This window comes from Giraffa tippelskirchi, chromosome X (assembly GCF_054371585.1).
Source record: "Giraffa tippelskirchi isolate mGirTip1 chromosome X, T2T-mGirTip1v1.2.pri, whole genome shotgun sequence".
Lineage (NCBI taxonomy): Eukaryota > Metazoa > Chordata > Mammalia > Artiodactyla > Giraffidae > Giraffa > Giraffa tippelskirchi.
Genome location: NC_137289.1, coordinates 141,430,764 through 141,447,755, shown reverse-complemented (window position 1 = coordinate 141,447,755; position 16,992 = coordinate 141,430,764). Strand labels below are relative to the sequence as shown.

Genomic DNA, 16,992 nt, shown 5'->3' with positions numbered 1-16,992 from the left:
GACGCTCTAAGGAGTGCGACAAAGATGGGCCAGCTACAAGGAAGGGTGGGTCCAGGCGGAGGCCAGAGGCGGGACCAACTTACCGCGCAGGCTCGTTACCGCGGCTGGAAGCCTGGAGCGATGGCAGCAGAGGTATAGTCAGGGCGAAGAGCAGGTGGAGGGCTGGGCGGAGAAGAGTTTCGGGCTCCGACCAGGGGAGTGTGGCCGGGGGTGGGGAGTGCCAGGGGAGGACTTCAGGCTTCGTCGGGACGTGGGCGGAGCGCGCGGGGCCGTGACGTGAGATAAGCGAAATGACGTGTTGCGGCGTGAGGGGCGTATCTAGGCGAAAGGGGGCGTAGACAAGATGGCCGCACGCATGACCCTCGCACCCCGGTGGCAAACAGAGGGGTTTCCGTTCTGGGAAGTCTTCGGCTAAGGTCGGGCGGTTAAGTGGCGCGTGGGCGCAGGGGAGCGTTACCTAGCAGAGAGAGCAGGGATCCTCTTGTACACATTACCATGCGCTGCAGTGGGCTCCGGACCCGCGACAGCTGTTGGCCCCTCTAGAGATGGGCAGTCCCGGCGGGGCTCCTCTGTAGGATGGAGGGAGAAGAAGCAGGAACTCACTCCTTCCCTCCTCTATTCCTGTTCCTCCGCTCTGAGAGTCGCCAGAAAACTACACCCCCCACTTAAGAGTTTTGTGCATTTAAAAGTAGAACAGGTGTCCCAGAGAGTTTGGGAAGTGAGGGGGTTGCAGTTTCAGAGATCGAGTCCCAGCAAACTGGGATTCAGTCACATCTGCATTGTTGATCTTCTTCCTGACTATGCCAAGGGCTATGGACGGATTCACAACCACCCCCAGAGCAAAGGATCAGCAGCTATGTCTTGTGGCCATATCTAAGCCTTCTCTACTTCTCAGTTCTTCTATTGCTTTCCTTTTGTGTCCAGTCCTGGAGCTAGAGAGGAAGAATCTAGCAAATACAGATGTTGTTGGTGGCTGTGATTCTCTGTGGCATGAGTTAAGAGCTGCTGCTCTCAGACTTATCTTGTGGTCCAGTGGTTAAAACTCCGAGTTTCCATTGCAGGGGGCACGGGCTCGATCCCTAGTCTGGGAACTAACGTACAGGGAGGCCAAAAAATAAAGTAAAAGCTACTGCTCTGAGGATGCTGGAAAGTCCTTGTTATTAATGTAATTTCCTCTTGTTTAGTTTTGCTGAAAAGCTTGAAAAACATGGGGAGATAACAAAGATGTGTTCACATTATGTTCAGTAGGATTCATTCTCTGTCAGCCAATGTAAACCACATTGCTTTCTGCTTCGCCTTTTTCCTTTGCTGACAATCTGGTCATCTCCACTGTACTGTTTAAAATTATTGATGGAATATGGAGAGAACTCGGGAATCTGGTGAAAGCTTTCACCCTACCCATAAGCTGCCCCTGTACATCCCTCAGAACGGTCTCTATTCTCAGCCTGCATTGAAGTCCACAGCTTACCGAAGTCCATTCATCTCCTGCTTTCCCCCTCCGCCCTTAGTCTCCCTTCTGGGCCCTAATAAAGAGCTACACTGTTCCTGAGTATTTTGGAAATGAAAACCTTTCAACTTTATAAGGCTTTCCTACTTTACTCAGAAATTTAAACTCAATACCAGGTCTAAAATTCACCTAAAGGCCGAAAGAAGCAAGAGCACCATTGCTGGGCTTTTGCACATCTGCCCTGAGTGTTCCTGAAGCCAGGCCAGAGGCTGCCACCACTTATACTTGGAGTACAATGAGAATTGAGTTCCTTTTGACTAAATATGAATATTGAGGAAATCTGATAGAAAGAGGGAAATTCCACTGGAGCAATTAGTTGCAGTGTACCAAACAATTATAAACTTAACCTTTGATAACCCCATATTGGGATCATATGCTGAAAGAAGTGAGTGAGAGGCTTTCTCAGTCAAGATAAGGAAACATACAATTATGATTTCAGAGAATTGGAAAAGACTATCTTCCTTTCTAAATCAGAAGGCAAAAAGTGAACAGTCCATTTGATAAGAATCAAGAAATTTGTTTTCAAAGTAATTATAACCTTTAGGTGGGTTATTTTTTTCTGTTTTGCAACGTACAAATGGCTTAATCAGGCAGAGTTCGAGAGCTAATAAATAATCTACAAGTTATTTTAAAAGGCTTTTGGAATCTATTTTCATTCATGGATTTCTGTCTGCAAAACAGCAGATAAGGAAGGTGTAAGTAAAATCTAAGAACATATATATAAATAATCAATGATAGCAAAGGGGATGTAGCACAGAAAGCTTACCTTCCCTGGGGTCCATCCACATCATAGGCACATCTTTCCTGTCCCTGTGTAACAAAATACAGCTTGAGAATACTGTACATTTATACATTCCAGGATTCAGCCGTGGCCTACTTAATAATGAGTATTAGTTTACTTTTAATGCTAAATTTTGGAGTTTATACTCTAGGTGCAAATTCATAAATATTTTTCTGATAAGGATCTTTCTGAAGCATATATCTTGACAGAAATAATCTCTTGTGCTGTTACAGGTATTGTAGCCTGTGCTGTGCTTAGTCACTCAGTTGTGTCCAACTAATTACGACACCATGGACTGCAGCCCACCAGGCTCTTCTGTCCTTGGGGATTCTCCAGGCAAGAATACTGGAGTGGGTTGCCATTCCCTCCTCCAGGGGATCTTCCCAACCCAGGGATCGAACCCAGGTCTCCCACATTGCAGGCTGATTCTTTACTGTCTGAGCCACCAGGGACGCCTTAGCATTAGCTAAATTTTCTATTAGGGTTTCCCTGGAACCCTCCTCGGAGAAGGCAATGGCACCCCACTCCAGTACTCTTGCCTGGAAAATCCCATGGACGGAGGAGCCTGGTAGGCCACAGTCCATGGGGTCGCTAAGAGTCGGACACGACTGAGCGACTTTACTTTCCCTTTTCCCTTTCATGCGCTGGAGAAGGAAATGGCAACCCACTCCAGTATTCTTGCCTGGAGAATCCCAGGGACGGCGGTGCCTGGTGGGCTGCCGTCTATGGGGTCGCACAGAGTCAGACAAGACTGAAGCGACTTAGCAGCAGTAGCAGCAGCAGGAACCCTCCTGGCCCCTGACCTTCCGTGCTCTGTTCCTTCCTTGATTACCTTTGACTGTTCCTGCTCTCTTGCCTCCCTAATCACTCCATTTTGTTAGTCTCTAGGCACCTGTTGGGCTTCCCTAGTGGCTCAGTTGTAACAAATCCGCCTGCAATTCAGGAGACGTGGGTTCCATCCCTAGCTCAGGAAGATACCATGGAGAAGGAAATGGCAACTCATTCCAGTATTCTTGCCTGGGAAATCCACGGGCATAGGAGCCTGGCGAGCTACAGTCCATGGGGTCACAAGAGTCAGACACGACTTAGTGATTAAACAAAAAGACAACAAAATGACACTTGTTACCCCTAAGGGAGGGGATTTTCCTTCTCTCTCTAGCCTCACAACCTCTCCTGACCACCAGCGCTGCACTGCCAGCTCTCCCTAGACCTTTCCTCTTGTCTGCTCTTGTCTGCCCCCGCCCCAGCACCTCAAATCCAGTAGGATTAGCAATAAGAGCACCATCTTTCCCTCACCTGCTCCTGTGCCAGGTTCTGTTTCTCTGTTCAGGGATTCATCCTTGTTCTACCATGAGGTAGACTATTCTACCATATTCTCTCATTTGAATTATTGGAATTTCATTTCAAACTCCACATACCCAAATCTGATCTATGGATTTCCCACCCAAAACCTTTTCCACACACAGCCTTCCCTCTCAGTTCATGGCAACTCCATCCTTGCAGTTGTTTAGGCCAAGAATCTGCCAGTCTTTCTTGACTGCTTTCTTTCACATCCTTCAGGCTGTGTCCCCAAGATACAGCCAATGCCCAGCCACTTCCCACCACATCCACTGCAACATCCTTAGTTGCAGCCCCTGGATTATCCTGAATGGGGTCCCTGCTTCTTTCTTCCATTCTGGTCATTTTCCAATAGGGCACCCTGAATGATATTTTTAAAATGTATATCAGATTAAATTCCTGCTCTACTTCAAAAACCTCATTGTGTTCCCATTTTGCAGAGAGTAGTAGTTCCCATTCAGAGGTGACTTCTGTTCTCCAGGGGACATCTGCAGTGCCTGAGGGTATCTTGGGTTGTCACAGTTGGATGGAGGGTACCACTGGTATCTAGTAGGTAGAGACAAAGGATGCTTCTAAATATGCTACAGTGCAAAGACCAGTTCTTTACAACAGACTTATCTGGTCAAAAATGTCAACAATGCCTAAGCTAAGAAACCCTGATGCCGGAGTCCCGCTCCAGCTGGTCCAGGGGTCCCCAAGGGATGAACGGCATCAGCAAAAGGAAAAGAAAGGAGACAGTTTTTGACGGCCCAAGGACCATTGGTCCAAGGACAAAAATCTTCATTGCTTTAGTCTCTATTTATATAGCACATGTTCTTCTACATAATGATTCTTACAATATTTTTCCATTCAGATCAACATCCCCTGATTCTAAGATGCGTTAAAAGTTTTTTCCTAGTCGTTTGTCACATTATGGTTACATGTTTACCGTGAAACCTATTTTTATTCTACTAAAACATAGTCTATGAATCATATTATTCCATCTACTTTTTCTGTACAGCCTGCTACTACAGCAAGCACAGCGTCTTGCTTCAGTGAATAAGTACTATAGCGGTGTCTAAGGGCAAAAGTTTCTCATAGTACAGCCATTGTCAGTGGTGGTTTGTTTACCATCTACCGACATAATACAAGACTATTTCTGGCAGGGACAAGTCTTTTGCAGTTTACCTAGAAACCATTTACAATACAATTCATATATTTCTTTTCCGTTTATGCTTAGTTTCTGAGGGGAAAAGGCAATTGGCTTAGTTTCTGTAATTTTCCCTGATACATGACCCAAGTTTTCCAGTCATCAATAACAATCTCCTCATGAGGCCAGGTCACAATAGGCTTAGGGCTTGTTTTCCAAATGATCATGGCCTTATTCCCTGGCTGAATGTTACAGACCCACCAGTCAGGGGCCTCAGTAGGTTTAATCATTTTTGAAGTGTTTCTCTGGAGCAAGGGATCATTTTTCTTTTTCCTGGACTCTCATGACCTCATCATGGAAGCCCCTACAACTCCAGCCATCAAAGAATGAAACAGAGTTAGCTACAACAAAAGCATAGAAACAGGAAGGAGGGAAGGTTCCGATCCAGGCGAGAAACCGCTTTGCAGTTTCTTCTCGAGTGGTGCCGTGACTTTGTCATCTGGCAGTAGTTCCAGAACGGCTCCCAACACCCTGAGAAAGAACTTTACAATGGCCTAGAAGTCTCCTTGATACGGCATCCACTACCTCTGGACCTCATCTCCTACCACCCTCCTCCAGGTTTACTCCATTCCTGCCATATTTACCTCCCCCTTCCCCATACAAACAATCTGAATGATGTTTTCCACATGATTGGCACCTCTGTTGTTTATGGCTTGGACCTCCATTGTTTATGGCTTTGCCTCCTCTGTCCTTCTGCCTCTAGGTTATTAGGTTCCTGCAAGCTACTGGGGAGCTGATCAAGATTTTAAGCTAAAGATGGTGATGATGAGTCACCTGAGGGTCATTCTTCAAGCCTCTCCATGCAAGACTCTGGAGAAGGTTCCAGATTCCAAGGTCCACACCTGCAAGGCCTTGCAGCCTCTACACCTGCACTTGCAAATCCTGGAACCAAGTCTGTGAATACACAGCTGCCTGGACAGAGCAGAAGCCTGGTTGTTTCCTAAGAGTCATGTGTGTTGTGTGTATGCAGCTCTGATGTCAGTGGCATTCCAGACTGGGATTAGATGCCTTGAGGAGAATACCCCATATTTCTCTGTTTGTTAAAATATGGGAAGTTTTTCCCCTAACTTGATTGAGCTACAGCTGACTTAAGTCTGAGGTACACATCATGATGATGTACTCTGGAACGTTCCATCCCTCATTAGAAATCGCAGAAGAGTTGCTTGTAGCTGACCAACTGGCCCATGTGTGTTCTGCTGTGACCCCGCAGATCAGGTGAGGTGGCAGATGGTCTTCCTTGACTCCACGGCACTGCTGCCATGGGGGTGGCTCATTCCGTGCTGTTGGGGCTGGACTGTGCACTACAGATGTTGCATGGCATCCCTAACTGTCTCAAGACCTCCCTAAATGTCCCCTGGAGGCAAAGTAACACTGGCACAGAACCCCTGGGATGATAGGAGAGGATAATGTGTGTGATGGTGGAGACATGAGTTTAATGCACTGGTTAAGCGTATCTGCCAAATAGTTATTTTCTATATTTTCCACCATTCACAGTGAATTCACACAGTTTTCCAGTGTTGGTTTCCTTCCAGATTGTAGGTTTCTCAACTTTTCTTCCTTGGGTTTACTCTCTCTGACCTTATTTGCACATTGAAGAAGGAATTTATGAACAAAACAATGCCAATCTAGCTAAATCCATTGCCTTGAAAGTGCTTCATAAATATATTTTTATTGTAAGTTTATTTTGTTTCTTCCATCACTGTGTTCTCATTAAACTGAACTGGCCTGAGTCATAATAAATTTCTGGTTGCTGGGTATGGCTTCCTACCAGCAAGCCCACATCTTCCCCAGAATGGCTTCTTCTTAACACTGGTACTTTGCAGTCTAAGGCTAAAAATGGAAAAAAGTAGTCATATTTATCTAGTTATTAAATTTTGTGTAATTGTGAGGGCTTTCCTTATTTTCTTGTTTGTTTATATTTACAGAAAGTATTGACCTTTTTTTATTTACACAGTGATGAAAGTAAATCCAGTATGCTCATGTCTTTAGGATAGTTTGCTCCTTTTACTGCTGACAAAACCCCAAAAGTAGTGGCTTAGGTAGGTGGGGGATTCTGTTTTTTAATAACCATTTTTTATATTTATTTGTTTATTTGGGTTTTAGTTGCAGCACTCAGAATCTTTGGTTGCAACACATTGGATCCTTTTTGAGCAGCATGTGGGATCTAGTTGGAAATTGGAAATGCAGGATCTTAGCTACCGGACCACCAGGGAAGTCCCAGGGGGACTTCTTTTGGTTAATCTCCCACATCAGATGAAATGTCCTTGTTTGTTACTTACTAGAAGAAACAGGTGAGACTCACTGTTTGATTGTGGTTTTCACATATTACACTATCCCTCCTTGTTTCACCCAGGAGAATATTGGTCTTTGCTGCCCTGGGTCACTGAGCATGTCCTTTTGGATATCCTGGTCCCTCATCATTTGGTTAGGAAGACAATACTCATTGATTCTGGAAGCTCAGTACCCCAGAAGAAGGCCCAATACACTTGTGACCCAAGACCACTAGGGGTTAGTTAATGTTCAAAGTCCTTAGCTAGCGCCTCCCACACAGTGAGAACTTGGTGTTGGCAGCTACCTCTAGTACCACAGTTGTTACGTCATCACCGTCATCATCATGTCATATGCTCAGCACCTCCCTCAGATGTCTGACCATTTTTAGGATCTGGGGAGCACAGCAAGGACTGACTGGAGGAGGAGGGTGTGGCAAATTGAGAAGCAGCATTTCACTAGGGCCTGTGCCCTGTGCTCTACCTTCATTCCCCATCATCTCCAGGCAATCACTGGTGTCAACTCAAACTGCTATTTGCTGTGATCTCAAGTTACAGACAGAAAATGTTGACAGTCCTAGCCCTGCGGACTGGTAATATGATAAAGAGAACAATTACCCAAAATGAAAATAAAATCAATTACATTTCATGTATCATCAAGTGAAATTTAGCCTAATTTTTTGTCTCATAAAAAACATTTAGGTATGAGATCTTAGACCATTGGGAAATAAGTTTTGCGAACAACAGTATTGAAAAGCTTGTTTTGTAGTGTCTTCACAAAGAATTCCATCATTCCCCTGATAATATGGGCCGGGATACTCAGATTATATTGTTTTCCATTAACTTTCAAATCATCTTGAGAAACAATGGATGCATTAAGAACCTTTTGGATTTAATTAACAGCCTCGGGGGTATCTGCAGCTACAGTGCACTAGCAAATAGCCCTAAACTGACCACCAGGAAACGTGGGCCTTAGTCTGCTGTGGTGGTAACTGCATGTGATGCTGTGGTTACCTGGGCTCAGCATCAAAGTGCCTCTTACAGCCCTGATGCTCTAACAAGGCAGTGTGTGATTCTGTGACCATCCTCAACAAAGTCACATGGAGGGTCCCTATGTATCCTCTCACTGCAGTAGCCCTAGGCCCGCTAGGATGGTGTTCAATTTGATGAGTAAACAGCACATCTCAAGAAAAAAGACAGTACAGGGCAAGGCACAGGAGAAAAGGTTAATGATGGTATAGAGCAGTAATGTCCAAAAGATATATAATGCAAGCCACATGTACTCTTCTGATTTAATAGTCACACTTAAGTGAGGGATAAAGAAACAGGTCAAATTCTGAGGTGGCACAGTGGTAAAGAATCTGCCTGCCAATGTAGGAGCCACAAGAGATGCAGGTTTGGTCCCAGGAAAGAACCCTCTGGGGTAGGAAATGGCAACCCATTCCAGTATTCTTGCCTGGAAAATTCCATGGACAGAGGAGTATGGTGGGCTTCAGTCAATGGTGTCGCAAAGAGACACAACTGAGCATGCACGCATGTGCATAATATACTTTAACTCAGTATATCCAAAATATTATCACTGTAACATGTAATCAATATAAAAATTATTAGTGAGGTAGTTTACATGAATAAGTCTTCAAAGCCCAGTGGGGTATCCTATACCCTACATTTTCAGCACATTTCACTGACTGACCAAGGGGAGTAACCTGGCAAGGTTCTGGAATAGCGTGGCAAGACCAGAGTTTGGGGAGGATAAGAAATAAAATTAGATGGGCATGGTGGGTTCCTAATATGAAAACCTTGGTGCCTGGACACAGAAGTTTGAACTTCACATAGTCTTTAACATGGGAACAACATGATGAAGGTGGTAATTTAGGAAAATTGATGGATGGCAAAACAGGGTAGTAAGAGAGGAGGAAAAGTGAGCAAAAGGACTTTTCCTCGAGGAAAACTGTATGGTACAGGGGCCTAAACTAGGCTGGTGGTCATGGGCTGGGCAAAGAAGAGATAAGCCTCAAAGATCCTTAAGGAAAAAACAATGTGCTCAGCAGAGTAAAAGGAAATAAAGGGAATACAGGAATGAACCTGAAAGGTTGTTGCTGAGCCTTGAAAGACACCAGGATTCTTGGCCTCCAGAGGAGAGGAATTTAATCCGGGGCCAGTGACAAGGCTTGGCCGCTCAGAGCTTTTGTGTAATAAAGTTTTATTAATGTATAAAAGAGATAGAGAAAGCTTCTGACGTAGACATCAGAAGGGGACAGAAAGAGTGCCCCGCTGCTAGTCTTTAGCAGGAAGTTATATACTTACTAGCAGGCTGCTAATTAGAGAAAGGAAATGTCTCAAAACTCAGAGAGTGGCATCAGGCCACTCACCCACATGCATTTTGAGATAACATTGGTACAAGGTGAGTCATCCCGGGCCCTAAAACGACTGACTGGAATCTTGAAGAAAGGCAGGTTTCCAAGCAAATACATAGTCTCATTAACACAGCTTAAGAGAACATTTGCATGAGTAAAACATACTGGTTTGTCCAGTCGGTTGAGTCTTAAGCATAAGAAAGACGGAGTCTAAGGTAAATACATAGTTCATTAACATAGCTTAAGAAAAACATTTCCATAAGAAAATGGATTAGCTCAAGGTTTGAGAAAAGTTAAGTTCTGGTGGAACCAGGTGTTGTCAGGGCAACACAGAATTTTAAAGGAACCCACCTTTTAATTTCATATAAATCTGACTCTTGTAGTTTGTTTCCTCCTGCTGCTTAAGAGAGAAAAAAATGTCTGACACTTGCAGCCTATTTCCTCCGTTTGGGGGCCCCTAGCCTTCCTGCCTGTTATCCTCTCAAACCCTTCCCAGAATGATCTTTATTTTGTACATTCAGTTCACAAGCAGTGACTGAAAGCCAGCTAGGGAGGAACTAGAGGGGCAGCAGATAAGTATGCGTACATGCATATAATTATCATACCTGTGTAATAAACGTTTTGAAGGAAAAGATCAGAATGCAATGATTAATAAGGGGATTGTTTAAGAGGATAATCAGAGAGGTACAGAAGTGGCACTTGCTGAAGAGGTGAGAAGCCAAAAATAGGAGCCAAACTTGAACTGAATGAGGGCAAATTGATTTCTGAGGAGGAGTAGGAGTTAAGGGGCTAAGGCAGGCATGACGCTGAAAGACGGACACCTTAGAGGCAGGAGCTGAAGGTGATACAAGCACAAAGTAAACCAAAGCCAGGACCAGTCAGGTACATAAGGACTAAAGGCAAGCACATCTTCACTATGTAATCATAGCATATGCTATGCTCTTAGCATATTACATTAGTAAAATCTTCCTAATGACAGTGTGGTGTCACCCCTTAAACCTTGGTTGACAGAATCACTAGCTCTGTTTATTTCATTTTCCCCACAGAAGAAGCTGGAAACACAGGCTCCATTAGAGCATATAATCACCTTCCTACTTGGAGAGAAAGTCTGAGCAACTACCAAGAAATCATTTTAACTTGTACTTTGTTAGAATGCAGGAAGAGAGAAGAGAACAAAAATGTGAATTTATCTTGAGCAAAACAAGCCTTGGGCAAAAGCTGGCTTCACTAAGAGGACAGTGACCAAGGGTTCCCTGATAGTTGTGGGGGGATGGTCTGGGTTCCTAAAGGAGAAGGTGAGTGGGAGAAAGCCTGGAAGCTAAACTTGTGAACTGAAGGGCGTGAGTTGATAGGAGTGTTATGACCATAAAAGAGCCACTGAAGGAACAGGCCTGGTTTCCTCAGGCTGCTGTTTGTGTGGGTGAAAGTGAAAGTGAAGTCGCTCAGTCTGACTCTTTGCGACCCCATGGACTGTAGCCCACCAGACTCCTCCATCCATGGAATTTTCTAGGCAAGAGTACTGGAGTGGGTTGCCATTTCCTTCTCCAGGGGATCTTCCCGACCCGGGGATCGAACCTGGGTCTCCCGCATTGCGGGCAGACGCTTTACCGTCTGAGCCACCAGGGAATCCCAAGGAGTAGATTCTAGGCATTTCCTGAACAAAGTGGGGGCTGATTAAAGGTGAAACGGCATCGTCTTAGGGATCTGCTCATCATTTCTGTCTTCCGTAGTCTCCATGGGAGACAGACCCTCACCAGCTGGTTTTGAAGGGTGTGAATGCTCAAAGCCTCAGCCTCCCTCTGGGCATCTCAGAGGGGAAATGTTGTCAGGTCTCTGCTGGCGGTCAGCTTTAAGACTGAATCAGAGCTGTTCTGGGGGTTTCTGGAAGCTTTAAAATACCAAACTAAAAACTAACCAAATACAGCTTTTTAACCCAACAATAGCATTTAGATAATCAATGCTCAGATTAAAGGGCATTTATCAAATTAGGAGCTACAGGGCACAAAAAAGGGGGAGGAAGACATGGCTCCTGCCTGCAAAGAATCTGCATTCCAATCCAATAATAATATGATTATATGGTGCCAGTTCCCCTCATTTTTCACTTTAGATTTCTGAAACACAAAGTTCTCCTCTCAAGTAAGTTCTTGTTCTTCGGAAGTTATTTTATACCGAGGGAGAAAACCCAAAACGTCGGGTTCAGACCTCTCTAGAGAAGAGACGATCTACATTTATGTGAAAAGCTGAGCAGAAAAAAGGGAATACTCTGAGTTTGCCTATTGCTTTTGGCTCTAGACCAAGATTTCTCAACTTTGGCATTACTGATATTTGGGGCCATATAATTCTTGTGAAAGCCTGTCCTGCTACTATGTAGGATGTTTAGCTGCATCTCTGGCCTCTACCCACTAGATGTCAGTAGCACCCTCCTCCAGCTGGACAACTGAAAGTGTCTCCAGACATTGCCAAATGTCCCCTGGGGTCCCCATAGCTCCCTCCTGTGAGAACCACTGGTCTAGAAACTGCCTTGGCACGCTCCGTGTCTATACTGCGGGCCACTTGTAGGATCCCGCTTGGGGCAGCTATCTCAGGAAGAGAACCATCTCCCGTGTAAGAGGAAACCAGAGGCAAGCTTGTTTTTTTTTCTGACAAGTGGAGTACCAGTGACCCTGCCATGCACAGAGGGGTTCGACTGGGCAGCAGCTGCCTTGTCACTTTCTCAAATCCTCAGGCTCGTCTCAGTGGTGGGGTGAGGTACAGAGGGACATTGGTCATGATTTATCTCGATTCATATTTTGTCTGGTTTTCCTGTTGGTCTTGGTTCTGCCCGTCCATGCTGCTTCTTAAGGGCAGAGACCTGGACAACCCGAACTATACATGTGGAGTCTGTCCATCACGTGTGCATAGCTCTCTTTATTATACGAAATTTTCTGAGATTTATCAGGGACTTGCCACAAAGACCTGGCGCTTGACTCTGGTAGAAAAATCAGCACCGGTGATGCCGTGTGAGACAGACTGTGCGTGTTCACCTGAACTTACAGTGTCATAGCTACGCATGTGACAGACAAAACTCCAGGGACCTTAGCAATGCTAACATCTGGCCAGACTTTGCAGGATGTCTGCCTAATCCTCACAACTGGCTCCCATAAGAGGTGAACTCAGAAGCCACACCTACGTGGGCCCATATGATCCCCGCAGTGAGGATTCCAGCTAGTGGGCCTCTCGATGACAGCCCCGATGTGCTTCCTCCTAGTGCACCCCCTCTGGGAGAAGTGGACCTGGCCCCGGCGGGTGAGCGCCAGTCGCCCATCAACATCTGGTGGAGGGACAGCGTCTACGATCCTGGCTTACAACCGCTCACCATCTCTTATGACCCGACTATCTGCCTCCATGTCTGGAATAATGGGTACTCTTTCCTCGTGGAATTTGAAGATTCTGCAGATAAATCAGGTGAGAGCCAGACCCGAGGTCTCATCTGGAGTTAAAGGGACAGCTTCATGTCAGCACAGGCCACATGGCACAGCCCCGGGAACTCTTTTGGTAGCAGTGGTATGGGACTCATTGGACTTACTTCTTTTTTTCATTGTGAAATACACATAACATGAAATTTACCATCTTAGCTTTTTTTAAAGTGTACAGTTCAGTAGTATTAACTACATTCACACTGTTGTATGACCATCACCACCATCCATTCTTATAACTCTGTACCTATTAAATAATAACTGCTTATTTTTCCCCTCCCTCCAGCCTCTGGCAATGAACATTTTACTTCTGTTTCTATGAATTTTGACTATTGGGTGCCTCATTTAAGTGGAATCATACAGTGTTTGTCTTTTTATGAGTGGATGATTTCATTGAGCATAATGTTTCAAGGTTCATTCATATTGTAACATGTGTCAGAATTTCATTCCTTTTAAAGAGAAATAATATTCCATTGTATGTACAGTTAATCCTTAGACAACACAGAGGTCAGGTGCGCCAACCCTCTACAAAATTGAGAATCCAGGTGTACCTTAAATCCAGCCCTCCATATCTGCAGTTCCTCTGTATCTGCGGAGTCACGCAGCTGCAGATTATGTAGTACTGGACTATTTACTTAAGGGGAAAAAAATCCATGTATAAGTGGACCTCCTGTGCAGTTCAAACCCATGATGTTTAAGGGTCAGCTGTATATACCACATTTTGTTTATCTCTTCATCTACTTGTGGCAGCTGCCTTTTGGCTATTGTAAATAATGCTTTTATGAACATGGGTGTACAAATATCTTTTCAAGATGCTGTTTTCAATTCTTTTGAGTATATACCCAGAAGTAGGCTTGCTGGATCCTCCTTGGACTTTTTTGAGTGTACGATAAGTGTCTCTTTTCATTTTTATGCATTTTTCCATCTACTAGAATAAGTAGTATTTTCTGTTAATACATATATCTCTATGTATAGATTGTATTACTGATGTAGAAGATAGGGCATGAAGTTTAAACTTTGCTAGAAATTTATTTCCTGTGTGTGTTGAATATGTGGTAATCCTCTGTTAACTGACTTGACAAATAACATTTATATTAAATAGCAATACTACTTAGATTTATGCATGGGTTTTTTTAAAAAATAAATACCTACCATCCATTGTTGGTTGAATCTACGGATGTGGAACCAAGGACTAGGAAAACCAACTGTAAAATTAAATATGCTAATTTTCAACTGTGAGGTGGCTGGCACCCCTAACCTCTGCATTATTCAAAGGTCAACTGTACAGAGCAAAAGGCTAGTCAGGCAAGAAAAAGACATTTTATATTTTTGGTCACCCAGCAACATGTATGTATTTTGTCATTCATTGATTTATTTCTTGATTCAACATTTACTAAGTGCCAATCATGTGCCAGACATGGCACTAAGTGCTAGGAATAACAACTCGATTCTTGGCCTCCCAGAATTCAAAGACTAGTGAGAGAAACACACAGTAAATTAGAATTATACAGCAAATATGATTTGAAAAAGAGTTTCTAAAAATGCTGTGGGACCACAGAGGAGGGTGTGATATAGACTGTTCAGAGGAGTGTATGGTGATTTCACTAAGGAGGGGACATTTGTGTTCTGTATTGAAGGATGGACAGGCGTTTGCCAAGAGGATTAGAAGGGCATTCCAGACTGAAGGAAAATCATGTGCAGAAACAGATGTTAAGAAAGTGTCCAAAACCCAATGTGGCCAACATGAGAGTGTATGCTGTGGGGAGAAGCAGGAAGAATAGTGATCACTGAAGATTAAGAGGGTAGATGGAAGGCAGTCTTCTGAGGCACTGGTTATTTTTAAACAAGAATGGTATAGCATGATATCATCTAAATAATTGGTCAGTTGCTTTATTTTTTGAGGTTAACCCAGGCAACAGTACAAGATTGATCTACATGGGAGATGATGGGAGCCTGTGGCAATCAAAGGAGAGAAAACAAGTTTTAACAAGCCTTTTAAAAATAAAAGCAAAAAATAAAAATAAAGAACTTGGAGTCTTCTTCTAATGAGAAGAAGGCAAAGTTAACCATGATCTTTTGGTATCTCACTTGGGAGGCTCTGGGATGGCAATGCCAGAAAGTTCATGAATGATGGACAACGAATAATTTGTAGGGAAAAATAGGGAGCATGTAAGAAAATAAAATTTCTTCTTACAACTTTTCTGCTAATTTAATTTTAAATGTTACATTAAAAATGAAACACATTTCAACTGGTTATGCCTCAAAAAAGGAATGTGTCTGCGTTCAGAAGCTGTTTTGTGAAGTTTGCTTAGCGTTCAGATGTTCTTTCAATAAATTTGTGGGGGAGAGAGTGGTCTCCCCGTCCTATTCCTCCGCCATCTTAGCCCCACCTCAGGAATGTGTCTGCAACTCCTGTCTAATTCCCAGAGGAAGAATCTGTTTTTCTCAAGATAAGCATCTTCTCTCCTTTTGATGCAAATGGATTTTGGATTTTAGCATTTCCTGTAGATCAAGATGAGAATGAATAAATATTGATCCCTCACTGAAATTTACTCATTTTACTATATAATTTTTAAAATGTTTCTCCCCAGATAAATCCTTTATTCAAAGTAATATTAATTGCTGCTCCATTAATTGCATAATTAATTGCATAAGTTTCTTCCTATTCTTTGTTTCTATCTCATTTTGCATCAGATTGTCATGTTTTTACCAGTGGCTTTATTTCACGTGAGGAAACATGTTTAAATAGTGTAGGCTGAATAAGGCTACTAATTTATTTTAGAGTGATCCTATATGATCAGGCACTAAGTCGTTTAATGGTGTTTCAGCTGCACTTGGTACATCAGAATGCAATCCAATTTGAAAGGTTTGAGGGTGCAGCAACTGAAAGAAGATGGTTTGGCTATGGTAGGAATATTTTTAAAGGTAAAAAAATCTTACCAAGTTTAAACGATGTGTTGCATTCTAGAATGAAAAGATAGAACATTAGAATATTGTTATTTACTTTAAGAATATGGGGATCAATACATTGGTATAATAAACAATGGTTAAAAGATTGTTAAGAATATATTTCAAATGGTATAAAACTAGGCCGTCCAATATGGTAGCCACAGGTCATGTATGGCTGTTGAGCACTTAAAATGTGGCTACTATGAGTGAGGAAATGAATTTTAAATTTTATTTTAATCAACTGTCATTTATATTTAGGAACTGACAATTCAGTTACTGGAAAACTCTAAAATGTTTGGAACAGCTTGGGTATGTTATATCAATTTTCAAGTGTAAAATATACAACTCAAGTGTAAAATATATAAATCAAGTATTTCTGATGAAAATTTAGCATACAAATTCACATGTGCTGTATGCATTAAAATTAAGTTCAGCTGTGTTTTGTTTCTTTTTTAACTTTTTTAGTACGACTTCTAGAAACTTTAAAATTACCTCTGTGGTTTGCACTATATTTCTATTTTTAGGCACTGGTATAAAAGGATAAAAGTGGATAATAATAAATACTAGTTAAAATGTGAAATTTAAAAGTGGATAATAATAAATACCAGTTAAAGTGTGAAATTTGTTAAGAACATATTTTAAATGGAGTAAAAAGATAAAGGCAGACAACTATGAGAAATTATCAGGAAGGGAACTAACATTTTCGACAGTTGCTGAGTGCTTCGTTTATCTCCCATAGAAGGCTCTCTGGCAGACCCTCATCTCCATGTTTTACATGAAGAAAGTAAAGCTCAGTGAAGTTAAGTGCTTTCCTGCCAGGTCACTCAGCAACTGGAGAACTGGATTGGAGCTCTGTGGACCATACTCTACACAGGATCTCTGAGCTCCTACAGGTTCCACAGGTGCAGGCCTCCTGCAAGCTCCCTGCCTTAGTCCACTGTGGATGCTGAGTGCTTAAAGGGTACCCAGGTTTTATTTTAATCAGGTATGGTAAAACACACAGACATGGAAATAGCTATCACGGAGGAAGAATTTTATTATACTCACAAATACCTAAAAAGAAGAGACATGGCGTGCCATGTGGGAACACATGGGGAATTTCCAGGGGTGGTCAGGAGGCAGAGAGAGCAAGGGAATACATGGAGAGAA

General features: G+C 43.1%; 1 protein-coding gene across 4 annotated transcripts; it reads left to right on the top strand.

Annotated features, from left to right (window-relative positions):
- On the top strand, positions 1 to 16,282 carry LOC145536253 (carbonic anhydrase 5B, mitochondrial-like). Of its 4 annotated transcripts, none has more exons than XM_081565273.1 (3): positions 1 to 132; positions 5,519 to 6,030; positions 12,687 to 16,282. In XM_081565273.1, exons 2-3 carry the CDS (start codon positions 5,924 to 5,926, stop codon positions 12,916 to 12,918), a joined length of 339 nt encoding a protein of 112 aa, XP_081421399.1. In that variant the 5' UTR covers positions 1 to 132; positions 5,519 to 5,923; the 3' UTR covers positions 12,919 to 16,282. The 4 variants fall into 4 exon arrangements, with proteins under 4 accessions (XP_081421399.1, XP_081421398.1, XP_081421401.1 ...); XM_081565272.1 differs by lacking the exon at positions 1 to 132 and adding an exon at positions 321 to 416 and having other exon boundaries at positions 5,519 to 5,711; XM_081565275.1 differs by lacking the exon at positions 1 to 132 and adding an exon at positions 330 to 416.
- Positions 16,283 to 16,992: the final 710 nt, after the last annotated feature.